The 12,937-nt window shown below is 34.3% G+C and overlaps 2 protein-coding genes across 5 annotated transcripts; both read right to left on the reverse strand.

The window, feature by feature from the left end:
- Window positions 1-1,957: 1,957 nt before the first annotated feature.
- LOC7482259 (AMSH-like ubiquitin thioesterase 3) lies at window positions 1,958-7,231 on the reverse strand. 2 transcript variants are annotated; one of them, XM_002315982.4, is made up of 14 exons: window positions 6,911-7,230; window positions 6,739-6,803; window positions 6,583-6,658; window positions 6,315-6,482; window positions 6,081-6,181; window positions 5,696-5,801; window positions 5,547-5,593; window positions 5,032-5,362; window positions 4,772-4,861; window positions 4,616-4,678; window positions 3,909-3,983; window positions 3,535-3,597; window positions 3,081-3,133; window positions 1,958-2,476 (listed from the first exon to the last, which is right to left on the reverse strand). In XM_002315982.4, exons 1-14 carry the CDS (start codon window positions 7,007-7,009, stop codon window positions 2,302-2,304), a joined length of 1,512 nt encoding a protein of 503 aa, XP_002316018.2. In that variant the 5' UTR covers window positions 7,010-7,230; the 3' UTR covers window positions 1,958-2,301. The 2 variants fall into 2 exon arrangements, with proteins under 2 accessions (XP_002316018.2, XP_024467204.1); XM_024611436.2 differs by having other exon boundaries at window positions 2,359-2,506; window positions 6,911-7,231.
- Window positions 7,232-9,767: 2,536 nt separating this feature from the next.
- Window positions 9,768-12,881, reverse strand: LOC7482260 (uncharacterized). Of its 3 annotated transcripts, none has more exons than XM_024611386.2 (4): window positions 11,277-12,881; window positions 10,958-11,168; window positions 10,740-10,873; window positions 9,768-10,290 (listed from the first exon to the last, which is right to left on the reverse strand). In XM_024611386.2, the coding sequence occupies exons 2-4, from the start codon at window positions 11,136-11,138 to the stop codon at window positions 10,216-10,218; spliced, it is 390 nt and encodes a 129-aa protein (XP_024467154.1). In that variant the 5' UTR covers window positions 11,139-11,168; window positions 11,277-12,881; the 3' UTR covers window positions 9,768-10,215. The 3 variants fall into 3 exon arrangements, with proteins under 3 accessions (XP_024467154.1, XP_024467157.1, XP_024467153.1); XM_024611389.2 differs by having other exon boundaries at window positions 9,768-10,587; XM_024611385.2 differs by lacking the exon at window positions 10,958-11,168 and having other exon boundaries at window positions 9,768-10,873.
- Between the last annotated feature and the right edge of the window lie 56 nt (window positions 12,882-12,937).

A 12,937-nucleotide genomic window follows, 5' to 3' on the forward strand; every position in this document is an offset into this window, starting at 1 on the left:
ATATATGAAACAGTTGAGCTGAGAGGTGAAGGAGAGGGTGAAAAGGAAAGAGATTTTGGCAGATACATATTTATGTTGTAGTTTTTTTTTTTACTAACTTTGTGTTTAGGCAAGGTCTTTCATTCGAAGGAAATAGTTGAAAATATGGATTTATCAGAAATTATTAAAGTTTAATAAGAGTATTTAAATTCGACACACAAATTCGTGCTTCTATGGATTTAACAAATTTGAGAATGTCAACCAGCAACCCCATGTCTTGTCGATTAATTCAAGCCTTTTGGTTGGGCAGTTAATTTTATTAAATATATAATTAATTAAAATTCTGAAAACAGCTGGATTTCTTACATCTGATGGTTCGGATGTGGAGGTTCATCAAGGCTCAGCAACCCAAAAAGGTGTGGAAAGCTCTGTGACGGGTGCGGACGAGCAGGAGTCGGATCTCCCATGTTAATGCTCTCCTACATTCCTTTTGCCCCATCTTGGCCACATCGCGATCTGCTCCGTTGAGCCTCTCCTCGGAGTAAAGGCTTGTGCTAGGTTTAATAGAGGTGTCGTCGCTGCCCTACCAGTTCTCCTGTTCTATTAAAAAAATTAAAAAAAAGAAAAAGAAAAGTATTCAATTGCCATTCATTCTTGTCACAATTGATATTTGCTGCGGTACTCTACCTCCCGGGATGCATCGATCATGGTTGCTCGTTAGTACTTTCCCTTAGCACCAATCCTTTTAGAAAGATTTTTTCATGGTTAACCATGAGTTAGTAAAAAGCTGGGTCAAGAGATATGCTTCTTCTGTTATTTTTGCTTTCAATTTTTTTGCCTAGTCACACATTTTAGGGCATGCCCTGTTATTAAAAAGCCTTGTTCGAGAATAGAGAATTTAGTATGATGAGCGCAAACTATCAAACTAGCCTATAACACTCTCTTAAAAAAAAAAAAAAAAAAGAGGAAGAAGGAGAAGAAGTATTTTGTCGTAGATGAACATCCACACTTTCGCACTCACCCATCAAACAATAATGAAGAAAAGAAAGGAAGGAAAAAAACAAACCTATGCCCTTGCTCTTTTTTTGTCGGGTATTGAGAAAAGAAATGCGTCAATTCATTGAAAAGGTATTCAGAAGTTGCAAGTTCCCAAACAGAAGAAACTGGGACCATCTAACTAAAAGTCAATATCATTGTGTGCGAACATTGATGCAGGTCACATGCAAGGCTGGAGAAGCGAGGCCATAGATTGTCTTAAGATTTAACCGATGACTGTAACAGTTGTACTGCAAAGCATTCGTGCCCACCAACGCTTGCAAGAAGGCTCGTTCAATTGAACACTCGTATCATGATTGTTAGATCACCAATCCTTTTTCTTTGCTCCAACCAGAGTCTCATCAGAGAGGTGGTCTCTAGTTTTTCTTCCTAGTTTTCTCCTATAATTTAATAGTATCCTCGAAAGTCTCAGCTTATTGATGTTCATCATAGCAACGGTAGAACGAAGAATACGAGGAATTATGCCAAACGTGAAACCAAGGATTGAGGTTTCCAGTATAACTGCTCTTGCAGGCCATCTCTCCCCTTCCCTGACAACTTGCAGCACGGCAGATCATAAAAATTCCCCATATAAAATCTTCATGACACAGAGGCGGTCCAGATCCTCGCCATGACCGTGATATCTGTAACCAGCGTTTTGTACCATGCAAACTCATAGATTATTGGCCTACAGGCTACGTGTTCTCAAGCTCCCTCAAATCAAGCACAAGCAAAGATACAGCTTCCTTCTCCAAACGATATGCATAATAACACTCGTTTGTTTATAGAGTGTGCACGATCATATTTCTAATCAAATACATTGAGAGAGAAGGTTATGAACCCTTGTAACGTTCAGTGCGTTGCTCCTTGAACCAGCGCCTTCCATTCTGGAATGCTTGTTGGAAAGTGAACACACTCAAATACAAGTCAACAACACAAAAGCTAGCATTCAGAAGCCAAACAATAAATAGCTTCGTCCAATTACTGACATATTTGATCACAACCTTTCATCTAGCGATTGTAATTATTTACACAATGCCGGATTCCTCATGTTGACAATAATACAATCAATTGCAAAAAAAATTATCTTATACAGTGCGGTAATATCTGTGCATCTTGGACATGGAGGCCAGAAACTCTATCCAGTGGTTAAGAAACAAATGTATACGCTCTATTTCAACAACAATCTATTCATTGAAACAGTTGAATTTACAACATGTTGACATACATACTTGTTCTGAAGGAAAAAACTTCCATCGAGACTCTTCCTGCAAGAGATTTGCAAGCTTACCGAAGATCAACAACATCAAACTTCATAATGGAATTCATGTAAACATGAGAACAGTGCTCATAAATCGGGCTCCCATCCAAAGACTCCTCATGGGGATGAAACCCTCTCTGCTGGCAATTACGAATCACTGACACACCACTTGGATCAGATAGATGAAAAATTCCATGTGGACTGCACTAGCAGAATATATTTGTTAGCGGCCTGAAATAGAGAGGGGGGGGGGGGGTTCAGCAAGGGGTTATCTGGGTCATTTGTCCAAGACATTCATTAGGCTAGAGCTCCCCTAAATGAAACAACACCAACAGTTGCAGCCCTTATGGCTCAAGCAAGTGGCCAAGATGGGATTTTGTGGCTAGTAGGTGTCGTATCCTACACCTCTTATAAGAGTATCAGCATCAACTTAACCACTTGAATCAGCCCCATGTAGATCCTAATAGGTATTTGAACTGCATACTTTCATAAGTCATCTTTAATCTCATACTAAAACCCTGCATTATCATATTTTCTGACATCTTCACATCACCGACTGGGCAGTTGGAACTATAGGATAAGATATGGACCATGGTCCAGCCCATGTGGTTCAAGCTGTGATTACAATTTCAAAACTTGACCGACACCTCACAAATAATAGGCAACCTCATGACAATACATCTACAAATATAAGGTTCAAGTAGTGAATGCATTTATTCTTTATAGCTTTTAAGCATACATTTTTTAATCAATTTATATAAACTAGATTTAGTGAAGTGAAAAATTGGGGGGGAAATAAGCCCACCTTGATTCATCTGTCGGGGCCATAACAATTGCAATTGCTTCAGGCAACATGATCTAAAAAACAGGAAGCAAAAAGGCCGATCAGCAATACACATTATATTTCAAAACAACTGGATAATAGATCAAACAAGATAACGAAAACTGAAAATATTGATATTCTTTTCAATTTTTAGTATGTTCATAAATAATTGGAGAATTAGGGCATTGGTGAGATAAAAGGTGTCGTAGAAACCACTTCTTAAGTGATAATTGTTACATGTGATTAAGCAGTGATCTATAATAAGAAAAGGCAGCGCACAAGAGCTTTAAAATTTTCAAAAACTTCACACATAGTTAGCTGCATATATGCAAGCTCAAAGAGAACAACCCAATGAACTAGAAATAATGACATCCCACAAAGAAGAGTCAGGGATGTATTAGTGCAAACTCCAAAGGCAGCAAAAAAGATAGCTTACCTGATACGAGTAGTGAGTGTGCAGATCAACTGAAGACATGAAACAAGTCTGTGATGGATGTGTCTGAAAAGTCATGCAAGAAACTCGAATAAGGTAACACATAAAGCACAAAATCAAACACTACAGAAATACTTAACTCTTTTATATACCAATGGCTGATAGCAAGTTACTCAAAATGTGAAGGCAGTTATGGATGATACCAACAAAAACAAGACCAACAATATGCAGACTAAAAAAATTAACCAGAATGATGGAAACATAACTTTAACATCTAGCCAAATACTTTCTAACAGGACAACAAATATGAAAAAATACTAACACAACCAAGTCAAAAAAAAAATCTGACACTAACTTGCCATTATTGAGATACTTACATGAATCCATCCAAGGGGAAAAAGTGATAGTTTGTCTTGAACTTCAAATATTTCTTCTTCATTTAATGTCTGGCACTGCACATTAGCAATTGTTTCAGGTGATGTTACTAAAAGCATGGACATGAAGAAAAAGGGGGCCTAAAAATAAGAAATTATGATAGATGATATTTCAAAGTCAGATGCACATAATTAAGGTGATAATGTTGAATTGCATTCCATCATATAGTACATTTAGAGTCCAAAAATGTGGGCATGGATCTTCCAAAGAAACAAGAAACAAAGAACCTTAGACTGCGTTCTTAGTATATTGCAGTCTTGTTTGATTTGACTATAATGCTAATGGAAATTAAACTGAAGAATAGTTCCACTTTCCATTTGGAGGGATGATAAACACTCATGCATGTGCGCATATGTATTTATATGCATAAGTCAAAATATATTGAGACACGGAAAAGAGGATGCTCTCAAAGAGGGAATACAATGTGCTCTAGTGGATATAATCTTAATGTCAACTAATCTCCTGATGTCTCTAGAGTTAACAGATTTCATAACTCGAAATCATCAACAATTGCCCTTCAATGATTTACTGGTTGAAAGTAGTAGAGCAGGAAGCATATAGATAAGGAACTTCATAATTTTGAAAAAAACATTAGTTAAAAACAGTACATAAAATAAAAGGCTAAGTTGAGAAAAAAATGTTCTCATACCGAATCTGAAGTTGACTCTTGCTTTGGGATTATAAGCGTAGTAATGTGAAAAACCTTGTTTTTCTACAACACATGAAGTGAATTAGATAAGGAACTTTAAAGGCTTTGAGAGAAAAAATACATTTTTTTGTTGTACAAAAATTTGGCTCCCCTTACCAGTGAACCAGCAAGAACACCACATGTTTCTAAATTTTTCTCTGTATTTGCCCGAGCCAATCTCAAGAAGTCTTCCATCAAATTTACAGGCTGCAGTGACAGTCAAAAGGTGATAATAAGATAGAAGTACTAATGATCAAGAATCTAGAATTAAAGTGAAAGATTAAAGGACCATGATAACTTTTTTTTTAAAAAAAAAGAAGATAGTGGAACTCCCCTAAATATGAATTTTCAAACATTAAAAAGATTTGGACACCTACAACATGTAAATGTTGATAGGAATTAGAGCTTGGCAATCCATCATCAGAAGGTTTTGCTGGTCCAGGTCTTGGATCAGCAACTTTAGATGAAGGAATCGGGGTAGATTCCTGCTGCACTTTAGCAAGAACGGGAGGAGGGGAGGGTTGCCTGATGCCAACAAACTGAAAAGGATCCTCCCTTGCTTCATTAATTAATGTTGGGCATGTGTCCTCAGCCAGACGTGGCCATCTACCATCATCTAAGGATAGAACTGATTCCATTGTAGATTCAACAGCCGCAGAATTGGCATCTTTTACTGCCATAGCATCATATTGTCCAGCTTGATTCAGGCTATCATAACCATAATAAAACACAATGTTACAAGTAGTCCCAATTTTTTTTGGGAAAACCTTACTAAGTATTATGAAACACATTCAATATTTTAAATTCGTCACAACATATAACAAAAATAATCCAAAATTTCAGAAAAGAAAAACATATTTGAAGGTTTAAACAGATTAGGTAAAGTCCTCACCTTGAATTTTCAGTAGAGGTTAAGTCAGCATTGCTAGGGTACTGAACCTGCATATAAAAATAAACCGATTAGTCCATGGATTTTGCATGTTTTATTGAAAGCACACACATGTGCAAAAAGCAAACAAAAGAAGCAGCCAACAATTTTACCTTTATCTCTGCACTCGGTCCTGACCATTGGCCCCGGAAACCATTTGGGCCTAAAAACGAGTGCCTTGATAAAGTCTCTTGCTTTGGTAAAGGTAAACTAACAGACCTGCAGGTTTTCAGAAATAATTAAGTGGTTCTTACTGAAAATTTGAGCTCAATACCCTTACGCATCACATTTAAATTCACAGTTCGCAGGCAAAAAAAAGAGTAGAAATAGAAAGACATACAACCATCAAAATGAGAGATTCAATGAGTGTCAGCCTTCTTAAACCAAAGACATATCTTTCACAACGAAAAGCAATGCCATTTGAATACCATACAGCTACAGAAAATACAGGACTCGTGTCTCTAAATAATAAAACTATTCTTGAAATATTATACTCACAACTTCTGCAACTGCTTGTCAATTCGCGACATGTCTAAATACAACCCTTGAGTATGATTATTATCATACTTCCACGATGACTGTGGCGCGACAACAACAAGCTAAAACCAAAAACCAAAAACAATGTTAATAATTAACAAAAACAACTTATGAAAAACATAAATATAACACAAAATAAGCCACGTATCATTTATCCATAATGCACAGATCAAAAGAGAATTACTTTATAATTACCTTGCTCGAGTAAGAATTTTTATTAGCAGGTGGCCATTCCAAAGTAGATGTTCCTGAACCATTAAATTCGACTTGTTGTGTTCTTGAATAAGCTTTTTCTATCTCATCCACTCGCCTATGGAATTCAGGCTTAATTGATTCAAGCTCACTTAACACCGCAAATGATCTCTGTTAAATAACAAAATAATCACAACTTAATTGTGATAATAATTAACACAATTAACATAAAGCTAACTGCAAGAACAAATATAAAATAAATTAAACTTACTTTCTTGTAGTTTGCTCTTTCTTTTTGATACAAAGCTTGGTAATCTCGATGATAAGGTATAGTTTCAGAAACCAAACTGAACAAAACACAAAAAAAAAATGAATTCCAAAAACAATTGAAATTAAGGTAAAAACGGTGCAGTTTGCCGATATTGACCTTAAGTATCTAAGTAGCATTATGTACAAATCTACTACATTCTTCTCTTCTCTGTGTATATTTGCCTATCAAATCCACACACGAAAAAAAAGAGTAATTAGGGCAAAAATTAAAAATTGTTGCATAGTTGAGATATTATAGCTAAATTGGAATTCAAATGCAATTAGGAGACCTGACGGAGGAGATTATCAGCGATTCTGTAGTAATTACGCAGAGGAATCCGATTATCGACTTCGACTTTTCGAGTCATTTTATCGACGTTGATCTTCATCGCGTTGACGATCAATTATTCCGGGGATTATTTCACGTGTGCCTTGATGAGAACACGGGTTTTACAGAGATCAGTTTCTAGACTTCGTAGCGAGGAAAAGGACAGGAAAGCGGAATGCTCTGTCGTTTCGGGTAGTAAGAGGGAGCTTCTTTGCCTCTTTCTGTTAGGCTCTCGCAAGTTTAATATGGTTTTTTTTCGCTTACAGTCGTGGTTATGACCATCCTTGCCGTGGCACGGCGTTATTGGAAAAATTAAGTGCTGCCTTGTGTAAAATTTTAAGGTACCCAATAAATAAATATGAATTATTATTATTATTATTATTATTATTATTTATTTTAAGAATGGATAGATAATAAAAGAAAAAAATAAATTTAAGATCTAAGAAAAGTAATGAGAAATTTGTCTCTGGATATCTTTTTTATTTTCTCCCTTATTTCTCTCAGTTTTTTATGTCTATTTATCTATTGAGAATAAATATTAGTATTGACATCATAATTTTTTTATATGGTCTTTATAATATAGGTTTCATTACTACAACCCATATAAAACTTTTCATTGTGGAAAAAAAATTATATAATTTATAATTATCTCTTAATAAACAAGAAATTAAAAAAAAACAGAGACACAACCAAGTTAAAAACAAATTCACATATTTATGTTGGCGCATTGATAGTTTCAAAAATAAAAATTATTTTGCTAATTTTCAAATAAATTTTCTTATATGTGTGTGTCAATATTATATTTTTTTAAAATACCTTTTAAGGATGTAATTATATTAAAAAGATCAAAATAATATATAAAAATAAATTGCTCAAAATAAACTACAAATTATTTTTTACAATTTAATAGCAATTTTTTTACGTGCTAAACAACAGCTCATTTGCCTTCTTCACAGCTATTTTCTTAACTTCTTTTTACCTTCAATTTTTCTTAGCTTGTACCTCATTTTTTATTTATTCTAGAGTTTAGATTCTTATTTTTTGTAGAGTGATTTGAATTAAATTGCTTTGAGTTTATTGGTATTGTTTAGAAGTGGAACTAGACAATATGAGGAATTTGAATCATATGAGACTTGTGATATTATTATGTTTACACCAAGAAATAAGCAATATAATTATAAAAACATAATCGATCATTGAAAATAACTTATTACTATCTGATTTTGATTCCAAGGTTTACAGCAAATAAATATCTTACACACACATATAGATTTTAGATTAATTATAGAATTATCTTTATATGTGAATATGTAAGCTGTGATGATTTATAATTAAAGTATAATTACAAATGCTTACTTCTATGCTTAAAATGCATGCTAAGTTATTGTTTAAGCTTGTCGTAAGTTGATATTCTTTTACCGAAAGAGCAAGCAACTTAAACAAAACATTATAATCCCTGGTCCAACATCAAATAACATTTGGATTTTTTTTAAACAGTATTTAGAAATGCAGTTGAAATCTTGTTATTTAAAAATTTAAATTTTTTTAAAAAATTTTAATGTTTTCGAATTGTTTTGACGTGTTAATATCAAAAATAGATTTTAAAAATTAAAAAAATTATTTTAGTTTATTTTCGAGTGAAAAATACTCTAAACCATAACCATTATCAGACTCTCAAACACCCATTTAACAATCGGTGTTTGATTTTGATCGCAACATTTTTTCCCGTCAAGCCTACACAATACAACATGTAATAAAAAAATCACAGATCATATGGAAAAATCATCACATATAATAATAATAATAATAATAATAATAATAATAAACCAGATCATATGAAAATTAAAGGGAACTGGGTGAATTTGTCTTTAGACCATGGAATGTGGCATCAATGTGGTTCCCATTGATATCGAAGATAATCCAAGTCAGGCCTTCTGTTAATGAAACAGTTAAAGGCATCATTTGAGAAAGGGTAAATAGGATCAGAACCATCTACAACCCAATTTCCATTAAAGATTGTTAGATCATACTGTAAATTAATGTTTAGTTTTACTAGATGTGATTTTCATAAACATAAAACTAAAATTCTTAGCTTGTTAAGCATGTGTATAGCTTAAGCCTAATGAGTTTATATTTAATGTCGTGTTTGCTTCTGATTTTCAACTTGTTTTTTTTAAATAATTTCTCAATAATTTTGGTATATTGTTCTTAAAAATAAAATAAAAATTCAAAAAATAAAAATATTATTTTAATTAAAAAATATTTTTAAAAAATACATTGCATTATGTACAATATCAATTATACAAATTCAGAACTTCTTTCCTCTAAAAATTTTGATATTCTACGGCATAATTTTAACATTTCAACTTCCAAGAATCACGAGAAAATATTGTAATTGTAGTGTGTTATTGAAGTTTTTGAGTTTATAAAAACATGTCAGTAAAAGATTTTTTAAGATCCGATGAAGTAATGAAAACCTCAAAGGTTTTCTTGGATTTCCATTGTTCCGCGTCACAGATTCTGCAGGTTTGTTTTTGTATGCAGCCTGTGTGTGTAGCAAAATAAAGTCCCCTGTGAGTTCTAGGGAGTTTGTATACTTCCCATTGTTCCGCGTCACAGATTCTGCAGGTTTGTTTTTGTATGCAGCCAGTGTGTGTAGCAAAATAAAGTCCCCTGTGAGTTCTAGGGAGTTCGTATACTTCCCATTGTTCCTTCACAGAAAACTTCGTTATCCATATTGTTGTTTGTAGAGGGTTCTGTGTAGCTTGAACAAAGTTCAGTTCCAGCAACTCATCAAATCAAGCTTTCAAAACTGCACATTTTGCTATTACATACCAGGACACAAATATAACTTGTTATTTTCTTTCTGAGTGCCAAAATGTGAACATTAACTTCAAGCTAGCGAAAAATAACGCTCGTCTCCTCTCTCAGAACATCTCAACTGGGAGATATCCCTCTGAAAACAAGAAACCTCCAACCACAAATTGCAGACATCATAATAAATATCAAAGCAATAACGCAGGCCCAGCAAACATGAAGCCAAGTCCTAGCAGAATCTGATTCGCGGTGTTGTATGCATTGTTTTGTTCAGCTTGAAGGTGCTCAGACACGTCAAAATTACTTGGGTGACACCAACACCAGAATTTGACTTTGTGGAAGAAACCAAAGCAAGATGACAACTTCATAAACTAGTAAAATACCTCTTTCGGGACCATAGCTACATCCTGCCTTGATTGTGTCTCGAACATCCTCTCTATGGTGGCTTTATTATAGAAAACAAAGTTTTTCGTGATGTTTTCGATGCAGTTGAGCACCAAATGTGTCTCTGAAAGGCACGGTCCGCTGCAGTAGGGATCAACATATTCAGGAAGCACGTCAAGGTTACCAGTCTAGGTCAATCTATAGGCTTCTTGACAGCTGCTGTATATCCGGGACTTGGCAAAAATCAATGCCAAAGCAATTTGTAAGAAGCATGAAAGAATATTTTGACTAAAGATCAAACGTTTCACATGATAACTCTTTTGGTGCTAAAGAGAAAATGAACAAAGACCAAGGCCTAAGAAAGGCCACACCAGAGACTGCTCCCAGAAACGTAAGTACTTAACCCAGTAGCGGAGTGAAGTGAAGGAAATTATAAACCTAATAGGCAACATTAATATGCAAGTCAGAAACAAGCACAAAAAAGGATCACTGGGTGAAGCAGCGATGATTAATCGAACATATTTCAACGTACTCGACCAGTCGACCGCATGTATCCTACCATGGGTGGATAAAATCAAGATCCCACCTACATATTTATTGTTGAAACATAGCAAAGCTTTTGCAACAACTTCAGCCGGATCACCATCTACAATGCCTGTGCCTGTTTGAGGCATACCGCCAGCAATTCCTGTGCCTGTTTGAGGCCCATCTTCATCTGCCTTCCCTGTGAAGGATCAGAAAATTATCGTTAATGCTCCAAAATCAAAATCACTAATTTTTGACCATCTGTTCGTTATCTGTCAAATACCTAGGTTGCAGCAGAATATAGACACCCCAACAAGAAATGCAGATAAAATATCCAGGCTTTTTCCATGTTTTTGCATGTCTAACAAGAGTTTCATTGATCTAGCAGCATCCCCTCTAACACACAGAGAACGAATCAATATATTGTGCGTGACAGCATTAAGAGAGATACCCCACTCCACCATTTCACTGAAACAGCCTAAAGCATCATCAACCTGTTGTGCTCGACAAAGACCATCAATTATCAAACTAAAAGTGAAGATATTTGGCTTCAATCCACGTTCTAAAAGCATCAGCAACAGTAACAAGGTTGGGAGAAATACCTCTATCTTGCATCACTTTGAAAGCCTTTGCTGCCTCGTTCATCACATTGGCTTTGCAGAAGCAATCAATTGGCATGTTATAAGAAAAGACATCTGACACAAGTCCATCTTTGACCATTTGATTCTATTACGGATCACCCTCCATACCTCTTCCTGCCTTGTACAAAGTTTCAATCAATTCAAGGTAAATGCTAAACCCCAACTTCGCACCCTGCTCAATAAATCTATCCAACATCCCACACGTCTCATTGACATCCAAACCCTTTAACAAACAAGTCACTGGGATGTTAAACGTCGAAATGTCAGGCAAGTAACCTCCCTCCCCAAGTTTCCTCGATAATGCACCTGCCTCTCTTGGCATACACTTCTCTGACAGGCAGCGGAATAATGTATCGCAAGCCAATCTCCACGAGGCAGGCTCCTTTTCTATGAAATAACCTTTTGGGACTGGAAACCGAGTTGGGTTTTTTAAGCTGAGAGATTAATGAAGAAAGACTATTATTACCTGTCAAAGTAGCATCAGTGTTGTTGGTTTGCCTTTGAAGTTGATCAGTTTTGGGTTTTGAGAGGTTTCTTTTGTGTCGGGGAACTTTGACTGATTGAATGATTTTTTAGATTTAGGGAGGTTAATGAGTTCAGGCGATCATCTAGAAGCTAAAGAATGAAAGCCCTCTCATGTCCGTCCTTCCTGCACAAACTGGAACCAAGTGAAGCACAGGGGTTTCGCTTAAGAGAATTTCAAAGCCGGACTGCAAATGACCTGTCGTTTTTTCTTTCGTTTCTACATAACGACGACTTGACGGTTCTAATAAACTACTTGGTGTTTTCTATAACGGTTATTTTGTGTTTTAAACGAGTTTTTTAAAAATATTTTATTTTATTTTACTTTACTTTCTATGTTTTAAGTTGAATTATTAATATTAAAAATAAAATTTAAAATAAAAAGATTAATTATTTTTTAAAATAAAAAATATTTTAAAAAACAATAAATGATTTTTTTTTTTTTACTATGCTAACAAAGTCTATCATTCGCCAGGGAGAAGAATGGATTTGCTTCGGAATGTGCTATCTTTTTTTTTATTATTAATTTTAATTTACTTCTTAAAACAGCAAGTTGGTACCAAGGGATTGTTTAAAATAAATATTGTTTTTTTAAAATAATTTTATTTAAAAATAATTTTTTATTATTTTTTAAATTTAATTTTTACATTAATATATCAAAATAATCTAAAAAAATTAAAAAATTCAAAATTAAAAAAAAATTAGTTCAACCAGAGCCAAACACTCTAAATTAATGAAATCCAATCGATGTAATTAACTCATTCTCTTATAAACTAATTTAATTACAATGAATATGCAATAATACAAGAGCATTTTCATCTCATAAAAACTATACATGGAGCTCGTCAATAATAATAATAAATAAATAAAACTAAACATAAGGAGATAGGTAAGAAAAATATGTATACATGGAACTTATTAACTTTTTAAGAGAGTAGCTTCCTGGGTAATTGTTTTATGTTATTGTCTCTTTGATTTTCACTATTGCACTACTTTTTGTCGGGGAAGTACTAACTCGCGGCGAATTGCTCTTGCCTTAATGCCTTAGCTTAATAAATAAATATTCGGTTACCCCAAATTTTTTTCCGAACGATTTTAAG

The sequence above is a fragment of the Populus trichocarpa genome, chromosome 10 (genome assembly GCF_000002775.5).
Source record: "Populus trichocarpa isolate Nisqually-1 chromosome 10, P.trichocarpa_v4.1, whole genome shotgun sequence".
Lineage (NCBI taxonomy): Eukaryota > Viridiplantae > Streptophyta > Magnoliopsida > Malpighiales > Salicaceae > Populus > Populus trichocarpa.

Bases quoted from the DNA above. Each gene is read 5' to 3' on its own strand.
- LOC7482259 (XM_002315982.4), bottom strand. From the start codon at position 7,009: ATGAAGATCAACGTCGATAAAATGACTCGAAAAGTCGAAGTCGATAAT. The intron at 6,483-6,582 runs GTAAGTTTAATT...GTTATTTAACAG, and splicing joins AAAGAGCAAACTACAAGAAA to AGATCATTTGCGGTGTTAAG. The intron at 4,862-5,031 runs GTAGGTGTCCAA...CTGTCACTGCAG, and splicing joins CCTATCAACATTTACATGTT to CCTGTAAATTTGATGGAAGA.
- LOC7482260 (XM_024611385.2), bottom strand. From the start codon at position 11,394: ATGGTCAAAGATGGACTTGTGTCAGATGTCTTTTCTTATAACATGCCA. The intron at 10,874-11,276 runs GTATTTCTCCCA...GATCCTTCACAG, and splicing joins CAAAGTGATGCAAGATAGAG to GGAAGGCAGATGAAGATGGG.